The sequence below is a fragment of the Otolemur garnettii genome, unplaced genomic scaffold (assembly GCF_000181295.1).
Source record: "Otolemur garnettii isolate 467f Iridium unplaced genomic scaffold, OtoGar3 scaffold00005, whole genome shotgun sequence".
NCBI lineage: Eukaryota > Metazoa > Chordata > Mammalia > Primates > Galagidae > Otolemur > Otolemur garnettii.
In genome coordinates, this window is record NW_003852400.1 from 15,243,465 (window position 1) to 15,265,876 (window position 22,412).

At 40.4% G+C, this 22,412-nt stretch overlaps 1 protein-coding gene across 2 annotated transcripts in view; it reads right to left on the bottom strand.

The window, feature by feature from the left end:
• The window catches only part of ABCB4 (ATP binding cassette subfamily B member 4), an 89,379-nt gene that overhangs the window by 1,860 nt on the left and 65,107 nt on the right, over positions 1-22,412 (bottom strand). For both annotated transcript variants that reach the window (XM_003782640.3, XM_023518760.1), the window contains 6 exons: positions 20,677-20,880; positions 16,270-16,370; positions 14,322-14,462; positions 12,401-12,557; positions 11,140-11,337; positions 10,119-10,325 (listed from right to left, as the gene is read on the bottom strand). In XM_003782640.3, the coding sequence (XP_003782688.1) occupies positions 10,119-10,325; positions 11,140-11,337; positions 12,401-12,557; positions 14,322-14,462; positions 16,270-16,370; positions 20,677-20,880 (1,008 nt within the window). The remainder of the gene's footprint in view (positions 1-10,118; positions 10,326-11,139; positions 11,338-12,400; positions 12,558-14,321; positions 14,463-16,269; positions 16,371-20,676; positions 20,881-22,412) is intronic.

Consider the following 22,412-nt stretch of genomic DNA (forward strand, 5'->3'; position numbering starts at 1 on the left):
TTAGCCTTAGCTTACTATAACCATGTTCCTTTATAAACTTTATAATTTTTAAAAATCATTGGCTCTTTTATAACATTTAGCTTCAAACACATTGTACAGCTATACAAATTTTTTTTCTTTATATCCTTATTCTATCAGTTTTCTATTTTAAATTTTTTACCTAAGTTTTTTGTTATAATCCAAGACACAAATGCATTAGCCTATGTCTACACAGGGTCAAGATCATCAGTATCACTGCCTTCTAAATCTTGTACCACTGGAAGGTCTTCAGGAGCAATATTACAGACCTTGAGCTGCCCTTGCCTATGATAATGACTTCTTCTGGAATGCCTCCTGAAGGACATATCCAAAGCAGTTCTACAGCTAACTTTTTTTTACTAAGTAGGAGTGCACTCTAATGTAAAAAAGTATAGCATAGTAAATATATAAACCAGTACCATAGTCGTTATCCAGTATTACACACTGTTCGTATTTGTACGTGCTATACTTTTTACAGCACAGTAGCATGGTTTGTTTACACCAGCATCATCACAAACACGTGAGTGGTGCATTTTGCTATGATGTTATGCCGGCTATCTTGTCACTAAGCAATAGGAGTTTTTCAGCTCCATTATAATCTGGGGACCACTTGGTATATATAGTCCATTTTTGACCAAAACATCATGTGGCATGTGACTGTGGTATATATAACATGCTATGAAAGATCAGAAGAGGGAGATAGAAATCATGGGGACGAGGTAGAATGAGAAAAATTGAGAAATGCAGGAGAGAAAGCTGTGAAGCAATGTGCAAAATTAATCAGTTCTGTTGGCGGAGCTTATGCAGTGATGTACACCAGGTGAATGTATCTCCTAAAGTACAATGTCATTTGTATTTAAACCTCTCAGCTTTTAAGTTTTTCTATTCACAGTCAAATCAAAATATTTGGTTCAAGTCAATGCCCATGTGTTAAAAGTTGTTAAGTCTAACCAACATGAAAGGTTTTAAAATTTTATTTGTAAGTGTGAGTGACTTCTAATTATAGCAGAATATAAAAGCAAAAAAATTAGGCTCTACATCAGTTTAGTCCAGTGGAACCTCGAATGCTAGAAGAATATCATAAAATGAATTGCCCCTGCCATCAATTTTAGGGACCATGAGGGACTGCAAGCCATTTTTCCAGGTCTACAGATGTTTAAAATGACTCCAAATGGATCAGGGACTTAAATGTAAAATCATAAAACTTTTAGGGGAAAAAAGCTATGGAGAAAATCTTTGGTCCCTCCAGCTGGGCAATCCATTCTTAGACTTGACACCAAAATAAGTATCTGTAAAAGGAAAAATTTATAAGTGGGACCTAATCAAAATTAAAACTTTTACCCTGCAAAAGACCTTGTTAACGGGAAGAAAAAACAAGCAGTGGCTCATGCCTCCAATCCTAATACTTTGGGAGGCTGAGGCAGGTGGATTGCTTGACTTTAGGAGTTCAAGATCAGCCTGAACAAGAAGGAGATCCCATCTCTACTAAAAGTAGAAAAACTAGCTGAGTGTCATGGTGGGCACCTATAGTCCCAGCTACTTGGGAGGCTGAGGCAGATGGATTGCCTGAGTTTGAGGTTGCCATGAGCTAAGGTGATGCCACAACACTCTACCCAGGGTGACAGAGTAAGACCCTATCTCAAAAACAAATAAACAAAAACTACTAAGCTACAAACTGGGAGAAAATATTTAAATATTTGCAAACTACATATCAGACAATCAGAATATATAAACAGACACTCAAAATGTGACAGTTAAAAAATCCAATTAGAAAATAGGTAAAAACCATGGGGATATGTCATCAAAGGATATATAGATGGCAAATATTAATTATATAAAAAGATTGGTTCAACATCATTTGCCATTGGGAAATGCAAATTAAAACCACAATAATATATCACTGCAATTTACTATCAGAATAGGGAAAATAATGACATCAGTACATGCTAGCAAAGATTCAGAGAAACTGCATCACTCAAACATTGCTGGTAGGAATATAAAGTGGTACAACTACTCTGGAAAATGGTTTAAAAGTGTCTTATAAAACTAAACATGCATTTATCCCCATGGCTCAGCAATTGAATTCCTAGGCATTTATCCTAGAGAAATAAAAACTTGGGATTGTTCAAAAATCTCTACACAAGTAGTATAGTGGCATTATTTGTAATAACCCCAAACTGGAAATAACATAGATATCCTTCAACAGGTGAAGGGTTAAACTGTGGTACATCCATACCAAGGCACACTACTCAGCAGCAGGAAGGAATGACCTAGGGAATACACACAAGTTCAGGGAATTGTGCTGAGTGAGAAAAGCTAACGCCAAATACTGTATGTGTTTTTATATAATATTCTTAAAATAGAAAATTGTACAAATGGAGAAGAGATTGGTGTTTGCCAGAGGTTGGAAGGAGTGAGGGCAGGAAGGAGTGTGTGGCAGTAAGAAGGAAACATAAGGGAATTTATGGTGATGAAAATATTCGACTGTGAGGGCAGATATAGGAATGTATGCCTGCAATACAACCGCACAGAACTAAATCCGCTCACATACAAATGCATACAACTAAAACTGGGGAAGTCTGAATGAGACCACTGGATTGTATCTAAGTGGATTGGTTGTGATATTGTATTAATGGTTTGTGAAATGATGTCACTGGAGGAAGGAGGTAAAGGATATATATGATTGTATTCATTACAGCTGCATGTGACTCTATAATTATCTCACATAGTTTAATTTTTAAAATTAAGAGCTAAACCAAACATGACTGCAGTCTAATATAGCCCACAACCAGTCTGCAACTTGAGGTATAGTTGGACTTAGGACTTTGGACTTAGTATCACCTCATTTGTTTTTCCCTAAGTATGAATGAGGTAGGCCTGATGTACACTTATTCCTCTTTACAAATAAGGACACTTGCTATCTTGAAATTAAGTGTCTTTTTCAAGGTCACAAAGCTTGTAAATCAACACATTTTGTTACAAGACTTTGTTGGTCAAAAATAAACAAATGGGACTTAATTAAACTGAAAAGCTTCTGCACAGCAAAGGTTACAACAAAGCAAACAGACAACCTTCTGAATGGGAAAAGATATTTGCACCAATTTGATAAAGGCTTGGTAGCTAGGATCTACAGAGAACTCAAATTAACAAACCAAAAAAGAGCAAAAAATCTCATCTATCAGTGGGCAAGATGTGGGAGGTAGATCACTGACTTCTCAGCAAGGTGCCCTGCCTCAGTCCATAGGTATCCAGGGAAAAGGAAAGCAGACAGTGATTCCTGGAGGCTCCTCAAAACCACATTAGATTCCTACCACTCTGGGAGGCCAAAGCCATTGGATAGATTGAGTTCATAAGTTTGAGAACAGCCTGAGCAAAAGCAAGACCCCATCTCTACTAAAAACAGAAAAACTGAGGCAAGAGGATTACTTAAGCCCGAGTTGGAAGTTGTTGTGAGCTATGACACTGCAGCACTCTACCTAAGGGAACAGCTTGAGACTCTGTCTCAAAAAAAAAAAATAAAAATAAAAAAGAAGAAGAAGATGAAAAGAGCCTGGAGGCTCCAGGACAGAACAGAGTACTGGAGTGTACAGAGAGTCAATAGGTGGGAGGGGCTAAGTCCTTTGAACTTCTGATATATAGTTAGGCTGGGAAATCTGGCTTACTTCCCCTGTGGGGATAGGGACCACCCCCCCCCCCCTTCTAAATATGCCATAGTGACCTGTTAGTAAACCTCCTACCTTTTACCAAGCTATCCAGTCTCTATCCAATCTTTCTAAGGACTTGAGATTCTTTCAACCCTATCCTTTGGCATTTTGCATTTTGCATATGCACCTTTGTTAGAAATCAACAAAAGCCTTATGAAGAGGCCAGAGAGGACTGGATTTTTTCAAACTTCTTGGCCTGAGACAATGTAAGCTTTCTCCAGGCATTCTCAGACTTTGTTTTAAAGTGGCATAGGTTATTTTTCTCAGCATCGTTTCTTAATTGGCTTTCAAAGCAGGTCCCTACAGCAAGAGACATGAACAGAACCTTCTCTGAGGAAGACAGACAAATGGCTAACAAACAGGAAAAAATGTTCATTGTCCCTAAGCATCAGAGAAATGCAAATCAAAACAACCTTGAGATATCACCTAACTCCAGTAAGATTAGCCCACATCACAAAGAGCCAAAGTTGCAGATGCTGGTGTGGGTGAGGAGAGAGGGGAACACTTTTACATTGTTGGTGAGACTGCAAACTAATACAGTCTCTTTGGAAAGAAGTATGGAGAATCCTTAAAGAACTCAAATTAGACCTGCCATCTGACCCCCAAATCCCACTACTAGGCATCTACCCGGAAGAAAAAAAATCATTTTATTCTAAGGACACAGGATATGCACTAGATTGTTTATCATAGCTCAATTTACAATCACCCAGATGAATAAACAACCTAAATGCCCATCCACTCATGGACGGATTAACAAACTGTGGTATGTAGGGGATGCCAAGAGTCAGATGACCAGAGCAAGATGATCTGCAGCTGATGGGTGGACCCTCAGGCCATTCATCTGCAGGTGTTCCTCAAGGAAGAAGAGCCTGAGCCTTCAGCATGTAGTCATTTGTTAACTACTCCCCTCACCTGTGTTGTACGGGCTCAATAAAAGGCTAGTGAGGCAGCTGCTGGGGCTACCTCGTAAAGAAGAGCTAGCCCACCTCCCTCAAGTGTGCACTACTAATCCGTGTCATGTTGCAACTTCTGGCATAAGTCAACAGGATGCAGCAGGACACAACAGGACACCAGGGATGTGGACCAAGGGGGAAAGTGACACCCAGAAGTAGGTGAAGCCTTTGGTAGACAGTGGGGGAAGTCCAAAGGGAAACTCCACTCAGGGCAAGTGGGACCTTTGGCCAATCTAGAAGCTAGGGGACATAGTTAAGTTGGGCCCGAGACCTGGCCAGTCCTGGGCCCTGACAAGCGGTGGCAGGAGTAGGAAGTGACAAATGGTGCTGTGAGCAGGATTCAGTGAATGCGGACTGAGAGGGAAATAAGCTTTAGCAAATAAGAAAAAAAGAGAAATAAAAATATTTAGAGGGAAAAGAAATATCTAAGAAAGACAGCCAACAACAGGCCTTTCTCATTTAGTTTTTCGTCTTCTTTCCTACATTTTCTCTTTCCAAATTTTAACTACTTCTTTCTGTGGGGAAAAAAGCTGGTAAAAGCCTTTAGCCTCTTCTGTGAAGCAGCTGGAGAAAAAAGCAGAAAAAAGCCTTTAGACAAGAGGGAAGGAGAAAAGATAGAACTAGGAGATAAGAACCTTTACACAAGCCTTTAGCCTCAGGGGGTGAGAAAAGCCTTGGTAAAACAGCAAACAGAAAAGTTTTGGGAATAGGTTGCAACAGTTTATTAAGTTAAGTAAGAGAACGTCTAACTGCCTTCGCCTATATCTGCGCCCATTGCCAGCAGGAAGTAGCTTTTGAGAGACTGATGCCAGAATCCCTTTTTGGCAATTAAGAGTTCTGTTTAAAAAAAAAAAAAAAGTGAGGTAGATTAAGGAGGCTGGTGAAGAAATAGAGGAAGTGAAGTTTTGTGAAACTAAGACTCCAGAGCATAAAAACAACTAAAGAGTTCCTGTCCCTTTAAGGTAGCCAACGGTTTTAAGAATTGAAAAGGAAAGACTATAAAAGTAGAAGGCTGAAAGAAAGCCAGTAGAGAAAAATCATGGCAAATGAGATACAGCAGTTGAAATATCAAATGGAACAGCTTAAAGACGAGATTAAGATCATGGCAGCTGATATAAAACAGTTGAGCAATCAGATGAATAATCTTATAGTAGAAGCAGATAAATGCTATATTGACATTACAACTCAAATTGGGCAGCTGGAAGATCAGAGTGTAAATCCCCCAGTTAACATCAAATGCCATAAATGTGGGAAGCTAGGCCATAAGACAAAAGAGTGTTTAAAAGGGAAAAGAACGCTAAATGCTAAAGAAAAGGAACAAAGAGCATGTAAACCTCCAAGTGTGTGTCCCGAGTGTAAAAAAGGCTTGCACTGGGCAAACGAATGCCATTCTTGATTTGATAAAAATGGAACACCTTTATTGTAGGGAAATTATCAGTTGGGCCAGAATCAGTACCCACTGGTAAATGAAAGAAGTTAAAACAGTGTCTTTAATATTTTCATTTCAAACTATTCTCAGAAAAACAGTATAATTCAATTCTATGCCATGGGAGCACTCTGCCAGCTTGGTTAGACCTATGGTGCCTCAGCATAAAACTGAGGAAATTAAACCAGACCAACGGATGATGATGGAGAATAATTAGATTAAATATCTTTGTGGAATATTTGGTTATCCTGCATGGGGAAGGGGTAATCCACCTCTCATCAGTGTCTGTGTACTATAACCGGGTCCAGCTAAAGAGCCTGGACCCGGCCCAAAGGGGAAAGGGACACTCGGAAGGTTATGAGAGGGAGAACAAAGGGAGGGAAGAGTAACTAAGAGTTAAACCACCTTTGTGCTAGGGAACTCCATTTGAAAAAAGAGTTTGGAATCAATTAGCAAAGATTCCGCTGGAAAAGCAGATTAAAAGCAGGAAAAACTCCACTACCAAGGAATTGTGAAGGCTGGTACCCTGAAGGACTGCAGGTAACAGAGCCTGTGAGAGGAACAGTCTTTTGCGATCTGTGAAGGGTGAATTTCAGTACCTCAAGTAGCAAAACCTTTGGAGTAGCGAGAGAAAAAATCCTTGCTTGCAAAGACTGCAAGGGAAGTGTAATCTTTTGTTTGTCCATTAAGTAAATATCAAAGGAAAGTTCATACAGTTAAAGAAATGGTAAATTCTCTCAGCTAAATTTTTCTCAGTTTGTTTTCTCAACTTAAAAAGACGTTTGAGGGAATTAACATTACAATCACAGTTTTTCCCTAACAGCAGCTAATAGTTTAAATCTGTATTGGGCTCATCATTTAAAGAGCCCATACATGGAATTCTGAACTTTGACAATTACCATATTTTGCCTAGCAAGAAAAGGGCTAGATAACAGGAAGAATTGCCCTTACCACATTAAAAATTATTTTGTTTGGCTCGGCGCCTATAGCTCAACCGGCTAAGGCCCCAGCCACATACACCTAAGGTGGCAGGTTCGAATCCCCAGCCCGGACCCGCCAAAACAACAATGACAGCTGCAACCAAAAAAAAAAAAAAAAAATAGCCGGGCGTTGTGGCGGGCGCTTGTGGTCCCAGCTACTTGGGAGGTGGAGGCAGGAGACTCACTTGAGCCCAGGAGTTGGAGGTTGCTGTGAGCTGTAATGCCACGGCACTCTACTCAGGGGGACAGCTTGAGGCTCTGTCTCAAAAAAAAAAAAATTATTTTGTTTGTATATAAAAAGGAGGGGAAAGGTAGCAGCCCATATAGCTTGATAGTCCTAAGAATATGCTCATTAGAGTTCTTTTCACGCTCAGTCAGAATGGAAGCCTGGTTATGTACTACAATGGGGTTGAGGTTTTGCCCATATTATTACAGAACATTAAGAGAAGCAGTGGTTACCTGCCTGCTGGATTAAGCCTTGACACGAGCAGGAAACCTTGCCAGCCCCCTAACTTTTCTTTTATTCACAGGACCTTAGCCTAGGTAATTTCATAATAGAGAAACCTTGGATCAATGTCCTCTGTGGGAACTCTAGCTGCCTCTCCCATATCACTGTCCATTATCAGCAGAAAGCAGTTAAGAATGGTCAGCGCCCTTTTTCCCTAAGAGGCAGTTGGAACTTCTATGCAGAGTGGGAAGATTGATACAGGATTTCATTATTTTGGGCTGTATATTAAGCTCCAGGTAAGCTTAGTATGCATCTTCTAAACCTTGGAAGGTTATGACAACAAAGGCCTCAAACAGCAGGCTTTAAAATAAGGTTATTCTGGTATCAGCCAAGGTAAGAGAATTTCACTTGTTGGATTTATATATGTTTCAGCTAATCTTTACTTACTCTTTGGAAAGGGTTCGGTACAGCCCTTTCCCCACCTAACATAACTTTGGGTGGTGGTTAATACTTCAGGTGTCATGGGTCCTATGGGTCAGCCCGTAGCATATAGTTGGGTGGTGATTAGCACAAAGGGGACATGTTTTCCCCTATGCCCAGTTTGGCTAAATCAGTTTCCTTTATAACCGGATTAGCTCCTTTGGTATATTTTTTGTTATACTTATTTACCCTTTTATATCTTTTCCTTCCTTAGCAGGAAGGAAAGCTCCTCAGTGAGGAAAACAGCTGAAATAAGCAACAACAGATTTTCTCCCTTGTCTATCCAGAAATGTCTTTAATACACTAGAAGGGGGAAATGTAGGGGACGCCAACAGTCAGATGACCTCTGAGCAAGATGATCTGCAGCTGATGGGGTGGACCCTCAGGCCATTTGTCCACAGGTGTTCCTCGTGGAAGAAGAGCCTGAGCTTCAGCACATAGTCATTTGTTAATGACTCCCCTCACCTATGTTGTACAATCTCAATAAAAGGCTAGTGGTTGCCAGTGGTTGCTCGGGGATACCCTGCGGAGAAAGGCTAGCCCGCCTCCCTCAAGCATGCACTACTAATCCCCATCATGCCTGGTTCTTTCCTGCAGTGATCGAGACCAGGGCCATGAGGGCCCGACGGGTTGTGACAGTGGTATACATGGGAAAGGATATTTGCATATTTTGAATCAGACAAAAGCTAGATAACTAGGCTCCACAAAGAATTGAAGTTAATCAACATAAAAAAGAGCCAACAATCCCTTATATCACTGGGCAAGGGAGATGAATAGAACCTCTCTAAAGAAAACAGACAAATGGCTAATAAACATATGAAAAAATGCTCATCATTCCTAGTTATTGGAGAAATCTCAAAACCACCCTGAGATATTATCTCACCCCAGTGAGGATGGCCCACATTACAAAATCTCAAAACTACAGATGCTGGTGTGAATGTGGATAGAAGGGAACACTTTTACACTGTTGGTAGGACTACACACTAATACAACCTTTTTGGAAGGAAGTATGGAGAACCCTTAAAGAAGTCAAACTAGACCTCCCATTTGATCCTGCAATCCCATTACTGGGCATCTACCCAGAAGGCAAAAAGTCCTTTTACCATAAGAACACTTGTACTAGACTATTTATCCCAGGCTCAATTTATAATCGCCAAAATGTGGAAATAGCCTAAATGCCCACCAACCCAGGACCAGATTAACAAGCTGTGGTATATGTATATACCATGGAATACTATTCAGCTATCAAAAAAGATGGAGACTTTACATCTTTTGTATTAACCTGGATGGAAGTGGAACACATTATTCTTAGTAAAGCATCAGAAGAATGGAGAAGCAAGAATCCTATGTATTCAATTCTGATATGAGCACAGTTAATGATCTAGTACATGGTGGAGGGGTGGGGGAAGGGGAGAGCAGAGAGAGAGAAGGAGGGAGGGAGGTGGGGGGGTCACAGTGTGTAACACACCTTCTGGGAGTGGGACCCAATCATAAGAAGGAATTTACCTAACAAATGTAATCAATGTAAACTGGTTCTTTGTACCCTCCATGAATCCCTAACAATTAAAAAAAACTGTGGTATATATAGAGCATGGAATACTATACAGCCATAAAGTGATGATGACTTTACATCTTTTCTGTTAACCTTGAGAGTTGAACCCACATTCTTTTTATGCTTTTTTTTTAAAGTATCCATTGCAAATTTATTAGGCATTGAAACACATTCTTTTTAGTAAAGCATCATGAGAATGGAAAAGCAAATATTCAATGTACTTAATACTAATATGGACCAAGTAGACAATCTAATTCATATCCACATGGGAGAAAAATTCTATTCAATTCAAGCTGAGGAGAGGGAGAATAAGGGAGGGGTGTGGGCTCCCATTTAATGGGCACATTGTAGGGGTATATGGCACACCTTTTGGGTGTATGACATAACTACAAGAGAGACTTTACCTAACAAATTCCAATATTGTAACCACATGTTTGTACCCTCACATTAACCTGAGATTTTAAAAAAATGGTTTGTTGTTACAACTTTAGGAACTGTTTGGGGATTAAAACTGCAGTGTATCCTGATTTCAGCTAAGAAGTTACCAGTTAACTTACTTGGGGTAATGTTTCAATGAAAGGATGTATGTTGGCTGCTTTGGCTGCGCTCACAATTTCATCCTGGGATACAACCCGGCTGTTGTCTCCATAGGCAATATTCTCAGCAATGCTGCAGTCAAACAGGATGGGCTCCTGGGACACAATTCCAAGTTGAGCTCTGAGCCACTGGACATTGAGTTTCTTTGCTTGATGACCATCTAGGAGCTGAAAACCAAAGTCAACAAACTATAAGGGTTTAAAAAAAAAAGAAAAAAAAGCTAAAGAGTAAGTTACCACATTATTTATATTGAGGACTGTTGCACATGGTTATCAGCAGTTGCTGAATGCCAAGCCATGTGCCTCTAAGACAATGCTATGGCCAACATGGTGACTTCTGTGGTGATTAGGCCACCCCAATTTGGTCTAACTGGCAAAAAGCAGCACATTTGGCCCTGTTTTTCACACATTCCTCTTTGCGCTGGTCTGCCCTCTTCTAGGCATCTGTGCCATCCTCTGCCTTTAAGAAGCCTGTATCAAAGCATCCCACTCCGATCTGCTATCCTCAGCTAATCCTTCAACTTGTCTTAATAAAAGCCAACTATGAAAGGGCTGGAACTTGATGGTCTAAGTCAAAGTTAGAGAGCCCTGGTTCAGGGTCAGAGAAGGCAAAGCAGAAGGTGACCGGGAGGGAAGAAGCAGGCACTGCCCCATCCTGGGTGTCTGCTTTTAATTCTGGAGGAGGATGTGGGTCTCTGCTTCACTTTTATAAGCCAGTGAGTGAGTGAGTAGGAAAGTCAGGCTAGCCAAAAGGTCCAAGGAAAGGCAGAGGTTAATTTATAGTCAATGTTTTCTGAGCTAGACTAAATTCCAGATATTCTGTCCTCTTGTCCCCATACATTTGTCTGATACAGGTGCCACTTTGAGATTAATGGAATGTGGTTGGTTATACTCTCAAACAGGGCTAGTCTTCACTGGTCCAGTTTTTCCATCATAACAATATTGGAGGGACTGAATCAGGTTACTAAGAAAGGATGCTCACCACTGTCCCAGCTAAGGGGTCGTAGAAACGCTCCAGGAGCTGGACCACTGTGCTCTTCCCACAGCCACTGCTGCCCACCAGGGCCAGCGTCTGGCCCTTCTTCACCTCGAGGCTCAGTCCCTGAAGCACTGGCACGTTTGGTCGAGTAGGGTAGTTGAACACGACTTCATTAAATGTCACATTTCCTTCAAATTTACCCTAAAAAGATTTTTAAATGTTGCTATTATATTGGTCCAATAATTATTGGAATAAGTAGTATTATTTCAAAGAAACTTTACCCAAGACTGTAATAGAGAAACCTAAAATTTATATTCAGTGTAGTCCAGAGACCAAGTTGTTATAGGAAACAAACTTGGGATGGGGAATCTTGGGGCCACAAGTGGTTGTCTGGATCCTTGAGTCAGCCCTTTCACTGAATCCAGACTTCACAGAACAAACGTGAACTCTGGGTTTAGTTGAGGGGCTGCACTCAGGAATGTTGGAGGCCACCGGTGGCTGTGAGGCCACAGGTTCTCCATCCCTGCTTAGAGTTTCTGATTCACTTGAGACATTCATTTAGCTTTTCCACTGCTGATTCTGTGGCTAGAGTCAAGCGGTATTCAAAGGCTCAAAGGCTTGTAAATGTAGCAGCGGTTTCTATCTGCAGTTTCAGTGGGTAGCCTTGTCTCAAACATTGGCAGCTTCTTAAGCTCATTTTATCTCACTCACTGGGTACAGAACTTTCTCAGACATGAAATACGTGGTAAGATTATGGGAGGCCATATCTCTTTATCTACATGTTTGTATTCTTTGAAGCACAGTGGCGTGTGTCCTAGGAAGAACACTCAGATCTGAGTTTGAGCTGACTTTGTAGATGACAAAAGATAGGATGCTTTCCTCTCATTATGAATAAAATTGTCTTCTTGCCAATTACAACTTAGCCATTACAGATCTGATTAAAGCCAACTTTGCATTAATGTAACAAACAGAATTATATGCATATACCTTTCTGTACAAATGACTAAATTTTCATGGAAGTTATTTAGTTCTAGTACATCAGGTTTTACTTTTTAAAAAGTTTGGTTTGATAATCTTTAAATCCTTGAAACTACCTGTGAAATTTTAAAATACCAAAAAAGATGGCCAAATGGTAGCTATGTAAACATCAAAAAAGTAAGCTAAATATGTGTCAGTGTAATCACCACAAATCTATCCTATAGCTATAATCTAGCACAGAGCAAACCAAATTAATCACGCATTCGTCAGGCAGCAGAGAACTCACAGGCCTCAGCCCCTCTTCACTGTAGCTGTCAATCAAGGGTTGTCTTTCAAACAGCATGAATAGGTGGGCTGCAGACAGCTTGGCTTTAGCATAGTCTGGAGCGAATGAACTAGCATGTCCTAGAGCCACTGCACCAAACACAATTGCAGAAAACACCCTAGGCAGAAGTAGAGGGATTCAAAACATTAGCTGATATGGTTAGCTCCTGGATGTCTGAAGGTCCAAAAGCATACTGCATAGCGTATTTATTTACCTCTTTATTCCCACAATCATTCTCTTCTGCCCCCCACACAATTCCATGAAATTGCAGTAAGAGAGGACGTCTAGGAGCCCCAAGCTCCACTGCCTGAGGATTGGACTTTTCCCCACTCTCTTTCTAGTTGCCCTTCCCCCAGTTAGGGAGCCACTAATTTCCTGGAGTTAAAAGAACTTTCGGGAAGTAGTTTGTAACTGAATCTGATTGTGATCTGAACCAAATTTCCTACTTGTAGGCTTTCTAGACTCGAGGGAACAGAAACACAAAGTGTGTGCTCAGGGGCTTCCTCCGTTCCAGAGAGTGGTGGTGTTTCCTGTTCCTTCTACAACCCTTTCCCCCTGTGGTTTCTCCCCCTGTGGTTTCTTCTGTGCTTCCTCACAAATGATAATAATCACTGTAGTTAAAGAATTTTTATTAGGGAAAATAAACCTTTACCATATCAGAAATAGCTTTCTTTAGCAATTAAAGTAAGTATTGATAATGCCACTGAAAAAGCAGGGGTGTCTGTTTGCTAACTTTATGTTATTCAAAGGATGGATATCGATGACAACTTTTGGGATGGGCTAAAGAGCCTGAGATCTTGGGAGGCTGAGGCAGGACTGCTTAAGCCCAGGAGTTCCAGGTTACAGTGAGCTATGATCACACCACTATATTCCAGCCTGGTGACAGAAAAAGAACCTGTCTTTAAAAAGATCCTGAGATCTACATCTCCACAAAGCAATGCATTTCTGTCACCAGTGCTCCCCACAGGGAAAAGGATACAAGGATCCCTGTCCAGTAATAAATGATAAAGAACTTTAAGTTTTCAAACTAAACTAAGATATTAAAATGTATTTTTAATACGGGGTGGGGGGGGCGGATGGTAGGTATGCTATTTTACCTATTTGCACACTATTTTAAATTGTGTGCCAACTTTATGGCCACCCTGTATATTTGTCATGGTAATTTTAATTTTGAATGAAAACCAGAGTATAGCTCTTAAACATTTTCACTTTTCTGGTCTTGACTCTGTTTCAAAAAATGTCATTCCCCACTGCTTTAAAATAATCCCACCATAGCAGAAATACTCCAAATGATTTAAAAAAGAATGGCATGCTCTTTCAAGTCTAGACTGTAACCTAAAGGAAGGTACTTATTATACTTTAAAAAGAAGAATGCATCAATCAGAAAGACCACTGGTTAGCCTTGAAAACAGGAAGAAAAGGAGAGGCTGAGAGGCAAATGTTGGCATGGTTAGGGAAGAGGGTCCTCTGCCAGGCTTCAGTCTGGCCTGCCTGTCACACGGCCAAGGCTGTTTTGGTTGCAGATAAACAGCAAGTCATTTACTTCTCTGTTTTGAATCCATGGTCACCAGCAACTTTCCAATTATGATTTATTTCTGCCTGTATTGTACAATGAGAAAATGTGCTGTCCTCCTGACCGAGATTATAAAGATAACTAAAATTATGCTATACAATCATTTTCATGACTTAATTTTAGTTTGCTCCTATGATTAAACTGATTTTGTACATGATCAGATTTTTTGCCTGCCACGAGGGAGCCTGGTAAATTAAACTCCCTGGTCTCATCTTCCAACAAGTGAGTAATTTTTTCCTATTCTAAACTATTACATAAATCTATTAAAACCATATTATAGAATAATCTTAATATTTTTAGGCTACTTACAGAATAACATCTCTGAAGCGCATATATCCATTCACAATGAGATAGGCACCAAACCGAAAACAACCAGCATAGGAGAAATACATGAATGCTTGTGAGATACTAAAAGTAATTCCATAGATGTGTGCCTTCCGCACTGAATTCCTGAAAAGCAAATTGGCATACTCATCACCATCTCCCCTGCTGCCTTCACTGAGTAGTTGAAAGAACATGTCCAGTCAACTTGGGTTTAAATTTTGCCTCCTGTTATATTAATTTGACTAAATGACAACCTCATTAAGCATCAGTTTTCTGATTTGTGCCATGTAGATCATCACTATAATGCAGAACTGTTTTGAGAAGTAAAATACAAATGTCTAGCACAGTGCTTAGTTCATGATAGTTGCTCCAATTATAGTTGCTATTATTATTACACATTAATATCTGATGACTCAGATGTTCAACCACTATTATATAAACATGGTTGTTGTCAAAAATACCAGATGTCAAATTGGAACGTAAGTTTGAATTATTTGAATGTGATTTCTTACCATTTTTTATTATTGTGTCTCTTTTAACAAGCTATAGTCTCCTAGGTCAAAATCCATATTTCAGATTCACAAAAGTTAATACAGACACACACAAGAGGTCCTTCCCCATGCTAGATCCTACCAACCCCATATACAATTCATTTTGTACCATTTCTTATTAGACCTCAAGTTATAATTTATCACTGTATACTTTATTAAGTTTCTAAATCCTTCTAAGAACTATAATTCAGTTACTCTCAAGTTAGAAGGCAGGCATTCGGCAAGACAAAAATTCAAGGTATCACTGATTTGGATTGTTTAATTTATATGCTGTGAGCATGGTATTAACACTGCTGAACAATTTACAAATTATAAACAGATTAACAATTAGCTTCAGCTTTCTATTCTTCCTTAATTCTCTTTAAAGTCCAAAATAAACCATAGGTTTATGGTAATGGTGTGTATTTACATGCCAAATATCAAACGGGCAGAAAAATGTAGCTGCATGTCCTTTACTATCATATAAAGTACACACAACTCAGGAGATGGAATAAATTGAGAACTTTAGGAATGCCTGTTCAAATTTGCAATTGTTCAAAACTATTATTCCACTCTACAAAGTTGTAATCTATACGTAAACACAATACGGTTTGTGTTGAAAATTAATATTTATTTATTTATTAAATCAGGCCACCATAGAAACAAGTGGCAAACAGCACCATCCAGTGTTTTGAATTGCTCAACTGTAAACCATTAGCGCAGGCTGTGCTCCTTTGTTTTCAGAGAAGGTTGGACTGGGTCCTTATTCAAAAAGCAAATGAAATACTGTTCTCTGGAATATACCAAATAACAAGTCTCCTTTTTTGTTTAGTCTACACACCCCAAAGAAAATAAAGGTTTGAGCAATTCCTTAAAACAATGTTTATCCTGAATCATTCAGGTGGATTATTTGTTTCTTGCACTAATGACTAAATCCTTGTGCAATGTTCTCTGTACCTTTTAACTCTTAGAGAACTAAACTTATTTTTTATCTATTTATTTTTTGTAGAGACAGTCTCACTTTGTCACCCTCAGTTGAGTGCCACAGCGTCACAGCTCACAGCAACCTCCAGCTCTTGGGCTTAGGTGATTCTCTTGCCTCAGCCTCCCAAGTAGCTGGGACTACAGGCACCCGCCACAACGCCCAGCTATTTTTTTGTTGCAGTTTGGCCGGGCTGGGTTTGAACCCACCACCCCCTACTCACTGAGCCACAGGCGCCACCCTACACTTAATTGTTTTTATAATAAGTAAAAATCTAATGTTACCAGTCCCGTCAAAGAGCTACTTATTTACAGTAATAAATTATTGAAAAGGGGTCATTCTTACAGTTACACCATTGCTTATAGCAACAGAGTTTTTATTAACTTTAATAATTCAGCCTTGGGAATTATATGTTCATTACCTGTAAGGTCCATACAATTTTTCAACATACATTGATTCAAATTTTCTTTCCTGGGTCAAAGACACAACTGTCCTAATATTTTCTATTGCTTCTGTTGCAATCTGTAATACAGAACAGACTTTATTAGTAAGTTGCATTTTTACTTCTGAAATAATGAGAACTGCAAGCCCTAGGGCTCTGTCCAAAGCATCCTGAAGGTTATGATGGGCTTTAAATTCCTTCAATTAGAGGCAAAGGCCTCCTTCAGGACCTGCTTTATGACCACTGGTTGTGCTGAGTATGGCAGGCATGTGTTAGTGTGCCCACGGAGGCTGACCAGCTCAGGGCAGGAACATGACCTTGGCACTGAGGGCCTGGTTCTATTCCCAGCCCTGCCCACCAGGCAGTTCCACGGCGTTTGTGGCCTTGCTTTCTTCTTAGGCTTGGGTCCTAGAAGAAAGGATTAGGCCAGGGGTGTCCAACCTACTGCCTGCAGCATGCTGACTCTGTGAGGACATTTTTGCTTATAGGTGGTGTTGGATATCACGAAAAGAAAGCGTGTACATTTTTTTGCTAATCAGTTTTAGTTAGTGTTTGTGTATTTAATGTGTGGCCCAAGGCAGCCCTTCTTCCAATGTGTGGCAGACAAAAAAACAAACAAACAAACAAAAAAACAGTTGGACACCCTGGATTAGGCTGTGATTTCTAAGGGCCTATTAGAGGTGCCAATTATTTCCTCCCTGGATATACTCCTTCTTACAAAAGCTGTCCTCCCACAACTGCGAAGGCGATCCCCGTTGTAAACATGAGCCTGCCTGAAATCCCTGATTAAACCAGGGGTGGATACCTGAGTCATCTGGGTCAATGAGATTTGGTTTCCTGCCCCTGGATGGAAGTGCTTGAACTGGGAAGCCCTGTGTATTCCGAGGTTAATGTCATCATCTGAAGACTCTCACTGAGTATGTGTAGGAAGGCAGTCTGCAAACTTAGCAACAAAGGAATGGAAGAACAGATGCGTAGAGAGACGCAGAGACAACAGAGCTCATGGCTGCAGGAGCCAGTTAATTGCCTGTATTTCCCACACTTCCCTGTGTCTTTATATCCAATCTCCAGCTCAAACCAGCTAGAGCAGTTTTCTGATTGTTGCAGCCAAACCACCCCTGACAAATGTGTATTGTCTGTGACTTAGCTATTTCGTTTAAATTATACTTCTGCAATTGAATCATCCAAACCATCAGTACAGGGAGCATACAATTTTAATTTTAGGGTTTTGTTTTATCAGCTGTAATACTTTTACCTCAGTTCTCAGCCTCAGTAACCAGTTTAAAATCGAGATATTTGATACTTTATTATCAATGAAAAATCTAATGGATAGTAATTATGGCAGGAATAGAGAACATTTATTGAGTTTTACTCTGTGCCACGTATTTATTGATAGGATCTCATTTAGCCTCACAACTCTGTAAGGTAAATACCCCTGTTTTCACAGTTGGGAGAGCTTGAAGCACAGAGAAGCTAACTGATTTGCCTGCAGCTCTGGAGCTAGTAAGTAGAAGAACAAGGATTCCAGGCCAGGCTGCTGGGTGTCAAGTCCTGTTCTTAACCCATTATGCTGTTCTGCTACAACTGGTTCGTAATTTACACCAGAAAGAACCAGCTGTTAATGATGTGATTTTTCTGGTCTTGGATTAACTGCTTGGTGGGTTACCTGTGGCACAGCAGGCCCCAATCTCAGTAATCAGCAGGGCCCCAGTCAAGATGGTTACAATGCAGCCTCCCCTAAACCACCACCCTCCCCCCACCCCCAGCAACCATTAAGTTCTGTTTGGACAACTGGGATGGGACTATCCCAAATCCTGATATACTTTAACCACAATTAATCCGCATCCAGGTAAATGATAGCATTTCTTTTTCAAATGAACTGTGATTTTAAGGTTTTCCAGGACCTTCTTTCTAACCCACATTCTCAGTGAACTGGGTATTGACTGAGTAAACATAATTCAACTATGACTGAATTGGGGAAAATTAACACTCAAAAATTTTAATCTCTCATACTTTAAAAACTGCTATTAGGTTAAAATAGCTATTTTTAAAAAGGTAAGCTAGGCTAGGCATGGTGGCCTATGCCTATAATCTCAGCACTTTGCGGGGCCAAGGCAGGAGGGTGGCTTGAGATCAAGAGTTCAAGACTGTCCTGAGCAACATGGTGAGACACCCCGCCCCCCGCCCCCGCCGTCTCTACAAAAAATTATAAAGAAAAATTAGTTGGGCTTGGTAGTGGTGCATGTCTGTAGCCCCAGTTACTCAGGAGGCTAAGGCAAGAGGATCACTTGAGCCCAGGAGTTTAAGACTGCTGTGAGATAGGAATCCCACCACCACACTGCATGCTAGTTCGGACAAAAGAGCAAGACTCTGTCTCCAAAATAAATAAATAATAAACTGGCTTGTCTGAGTTATTCATTCACTGATCCCTGGAATAATAAGGTTTTACTGCACCACAGTATCTGGTACCATTTTTCATTCCACTAATGTGAGGACCAGAGAAGTTGGGGATCTTTTCTGGCATCACTCACTGAATAATAGCAAAGCCAAGACTAATAACCCAACATGATGTCTTGCTTTAATGATGCTTGATTCCAACTGCTCTACTCTGAAAAAGGTTGATAATTTTCAGTGGTATTCACCATTTTTAATAGAGTTAAGACTATTATTAAGATCAAGATTTCTTTTCATATGTATAACTTGTCTAAGAAAAAATTATTTTCATTCTAGCTATTTTCCCTTCTAAAATGTGGAAAGAAGAGTTGGGTGGGGGGAATGAATAGAACTACAGGGTTTTTCTTCAGCAGTAAGTTGTGACACACGGAAGTCAAGGAAATGATGCCCTGAAGTAGCCACAGCAAGCAGCCAAGAGGATCTTTGAGAACTTCAAACACCCAGGGGTTCCTAAGTCCAGGAGCCACACTGTCCTAGAGAGCTGCAACTCCAGGAGAGGGTGCAAGGTGAAGATGGCAGAAAGTACTCTGACAGAAACCGAAGGTGACGCTAACGCTGCATGGAGATGCAGCTGGCACCAGTTACAGAGGAGGGGCAAGGATTTCACAGTTCATAACTGGTTTGGTGGAAATATGCCTGGTTGTAATTCTAATCTCACTCCTTTCTGACACATACCTGGAGCAAGCCACTCAATCTCAAGGCTTCTCTGTAGAGATACTGTCTGTTCCACTCTCATAACTATCGTGAAGGCCAGCTGCAGCAATGTTTGGGAAAGGGCTTTGTAAAGTGCAGTGCTATAGAAACTATATCACAACTTATGTTCACTTTCTGCCTCACCTCCTAGGATAATATTTCCATAAATTAGAGTAAAAATGTTCCTGACCATAATCTACATTTAAGTGCATGTTTGTGTAAGTAAAAATATATGCAGATTGACACATTGAAACACATATGAAGATTCCATGTAGTAGAGATAAGAGCTTTGAAACCAGAACTTGAATCCCAGTATATTTCTAACTTTGTTTGAGTCTCTGCTTCCACATTTGTAAAATCGGGTGACGTTAGTGCCTGCTTCATAAGACTAATGTAAAGATGTGAATGAATTGGCACAAAGAAATTCTTAGCACCGTAAGGATCAAGAGACCCTTCCCCAAGTATCGGTATGTTAGAACCAAAAATTGAAGCATCGCTGCCCTCTGGTGGCTACCCCCCTTCATTACAGAAATCACCCCAAGAAGAAAACTGTCTCTTAAATCCCAGCAAATATCCAACCTTGAACAATTCATTTATATTCTTCTGACTTAAGTTCTTCCCTGTAAAATATAGGTGACAATTGTCCTAAAAATGCCACTGAGGCATGAAGTAGAAGATAAATTTTATACTTTGAAAATTCAGAAGTTCTATATACAGCTGGTCCCTGGGTTATGAATGAGATAGTCTGTAGGTTTGTTCCTAAGTTACAATTTATGTGTAATTTAGAACACGTACGTTCACTATTACCTGTAATACCATTCATTAAGTGCAAGTCATATGTCAGCTGGATGTTGTAACTCAGGGATAGCCTGTAATAACCACATGTTAAGTGCAAACCTGTGTCTATAAGGCCTTCCAGGTCCTTAAGTACAACCTTTTGATTAAATCCAAATTTTGCAGAACGAATCCTTTATTAAAAGGGGTGCAGCAGAGAAAGATGAAGTTTTTCTGGATGCCTTTGGTGCTTAAAACAATAATCTTAAAATCAGAAGGCCCCAGGTTCCCCCCAAACCATCTCACATTCAAGTTCTAGGCACTAATACAGTAAAACATTTTCATACACAGCACTGAAAATTATCAGCTGAGTACAGTTATTAAAACCTGCATATGGCAGTAAATAATTCAAATACAGCATGTATCTAAAAACAACACATACTAACTGAAGCCTATTTGACCTACCTTTCCAGCAGTTTCTAGTTCTTTTTTATCTTTTTTAGCATTTCCAGCCAACATTTTCATCTCAACAATTCCTGAAATGGCAATAATTGGTACGACTGATAATAGCAAAAGGGTTAGCTGCCAACCATAGATAAATGATATGATAATACCAGTTCCAAGGTTAGCCACATTCTGTGCAATTAAAGCCAACCTGGTTCCTGTGGCCTGAAAGAGAACGAGAAAAAAGCAGGTGTGTTTTAAGTTCCAAATCTAGGAAATCCAGTCTTGGGCTTCTTGGTCAGAAGGATGAGAAGGTTCTGTGCCCACACTCATATCCCCTCGCTTTCATTACAATAAACCTACCATGGGCAGCACTTGTGGCTCAAGAAGTAGGGTGTCAGCCCCATATACTGGGGGTGGCGGGTTCGAACCCAGACCCAGCCAAAACTGCAAAAAATCCCCCAAACAAACAAAAAAATAATAAACCCACCACGATTGAAAATGAGTACAGCCTTTTTGGAAAGAAGTATGGAGAATCCTCAGAGAGCTAAAAGTAGACCTTCTATTTGATCCCATAAGCCCATACCTGGGTAGGGACACATGACACACCTCCCGGATGAAGGGCTCAACTACAACTTGGACTTTACCTAACAAACGCAAACAATGTAACCTAATTATCTGCGCCCTCATATTAATCTGAAATGAAAACCAATAAACCAACCACACCTCTGCTCAACTCAGAGGCTCCACTGGCTTTTCTTGTTGTACCTTTAGACTGGTGGTTCTCAACTGGTGTGCCGTGAGAGAATCTTAGGTGTGTCTCGAAACTTTTTAAAGCTCATTAATTAAATTATTTTCTCTTTATTTTCAAGCGAAGTTCAAAGCATGGTAAGTATATTCTATTTTTTTTTCTTTTACTCTTCATTTTGGCCAACCTAATTTAAGTATACTGGGGAAGTTTAACTGTAAGTTCAAGAGTGCCATGTGATAAAAGGTTGAAACACACTGCCCTCGACTCTTCATTCCTCTCCTGCCTGCACAAATCAACATCACAGAACCATATAATCAACTGCTTTGCTTTGTGGATAGATGGACTGTGGAGCATGTGAACTTTTTCAAGGAGGAAATTAATTCCAGCACACCTGGAAGAGTGTAAAAGGGAAATTCCTCCACTCCCAGAGAGTGTCTGTTACAAAGTGGACATATCCCCGGAGACGATCCACCACGCACATAAGGATGAATTAGTGTTTGCCATGCTCAGAAAACGAGGGAGGCTGCAGCAGACGCTGCTGCTGACCCGCTGGCATCCATTTTCTCCCTCTTCCTCCTTTGTGTGGAAGCAGTGAGCTTCAGAGTGACCAACCGACCTCAGCCTCAGGGGTGGGGACCTAAGCCTTCTGGTGGAGACAGGTATTGGTGCAAGGTTTACACTGTGACCCAAATTAGATTTCAGGGAAGGGCTTTGTTTGGGGGTGGAGGCAGAGCCCCAGCCTCTCCTTCACTGGTTGGGAACCAAGGAAGCTTGTAACTAATTGCTACTGGCAGCCTTCCCATGACCGCAGCCTGGGAACAAGCTTTGGGACGAAGTCAGCGCTGAGGATGGAACTCAGAGCCACACAGTCAGAGGAACCTGGATTAAACATGATTACATTTTTGAGGCAGTGAATAGATCATCCCTTCCTCTTTATTGTTCAGACCAGTTTGAGTTGGGTTTTCTGCTATTTTCAGCTGAAAGCATCTCAACAGATGGAGCTATA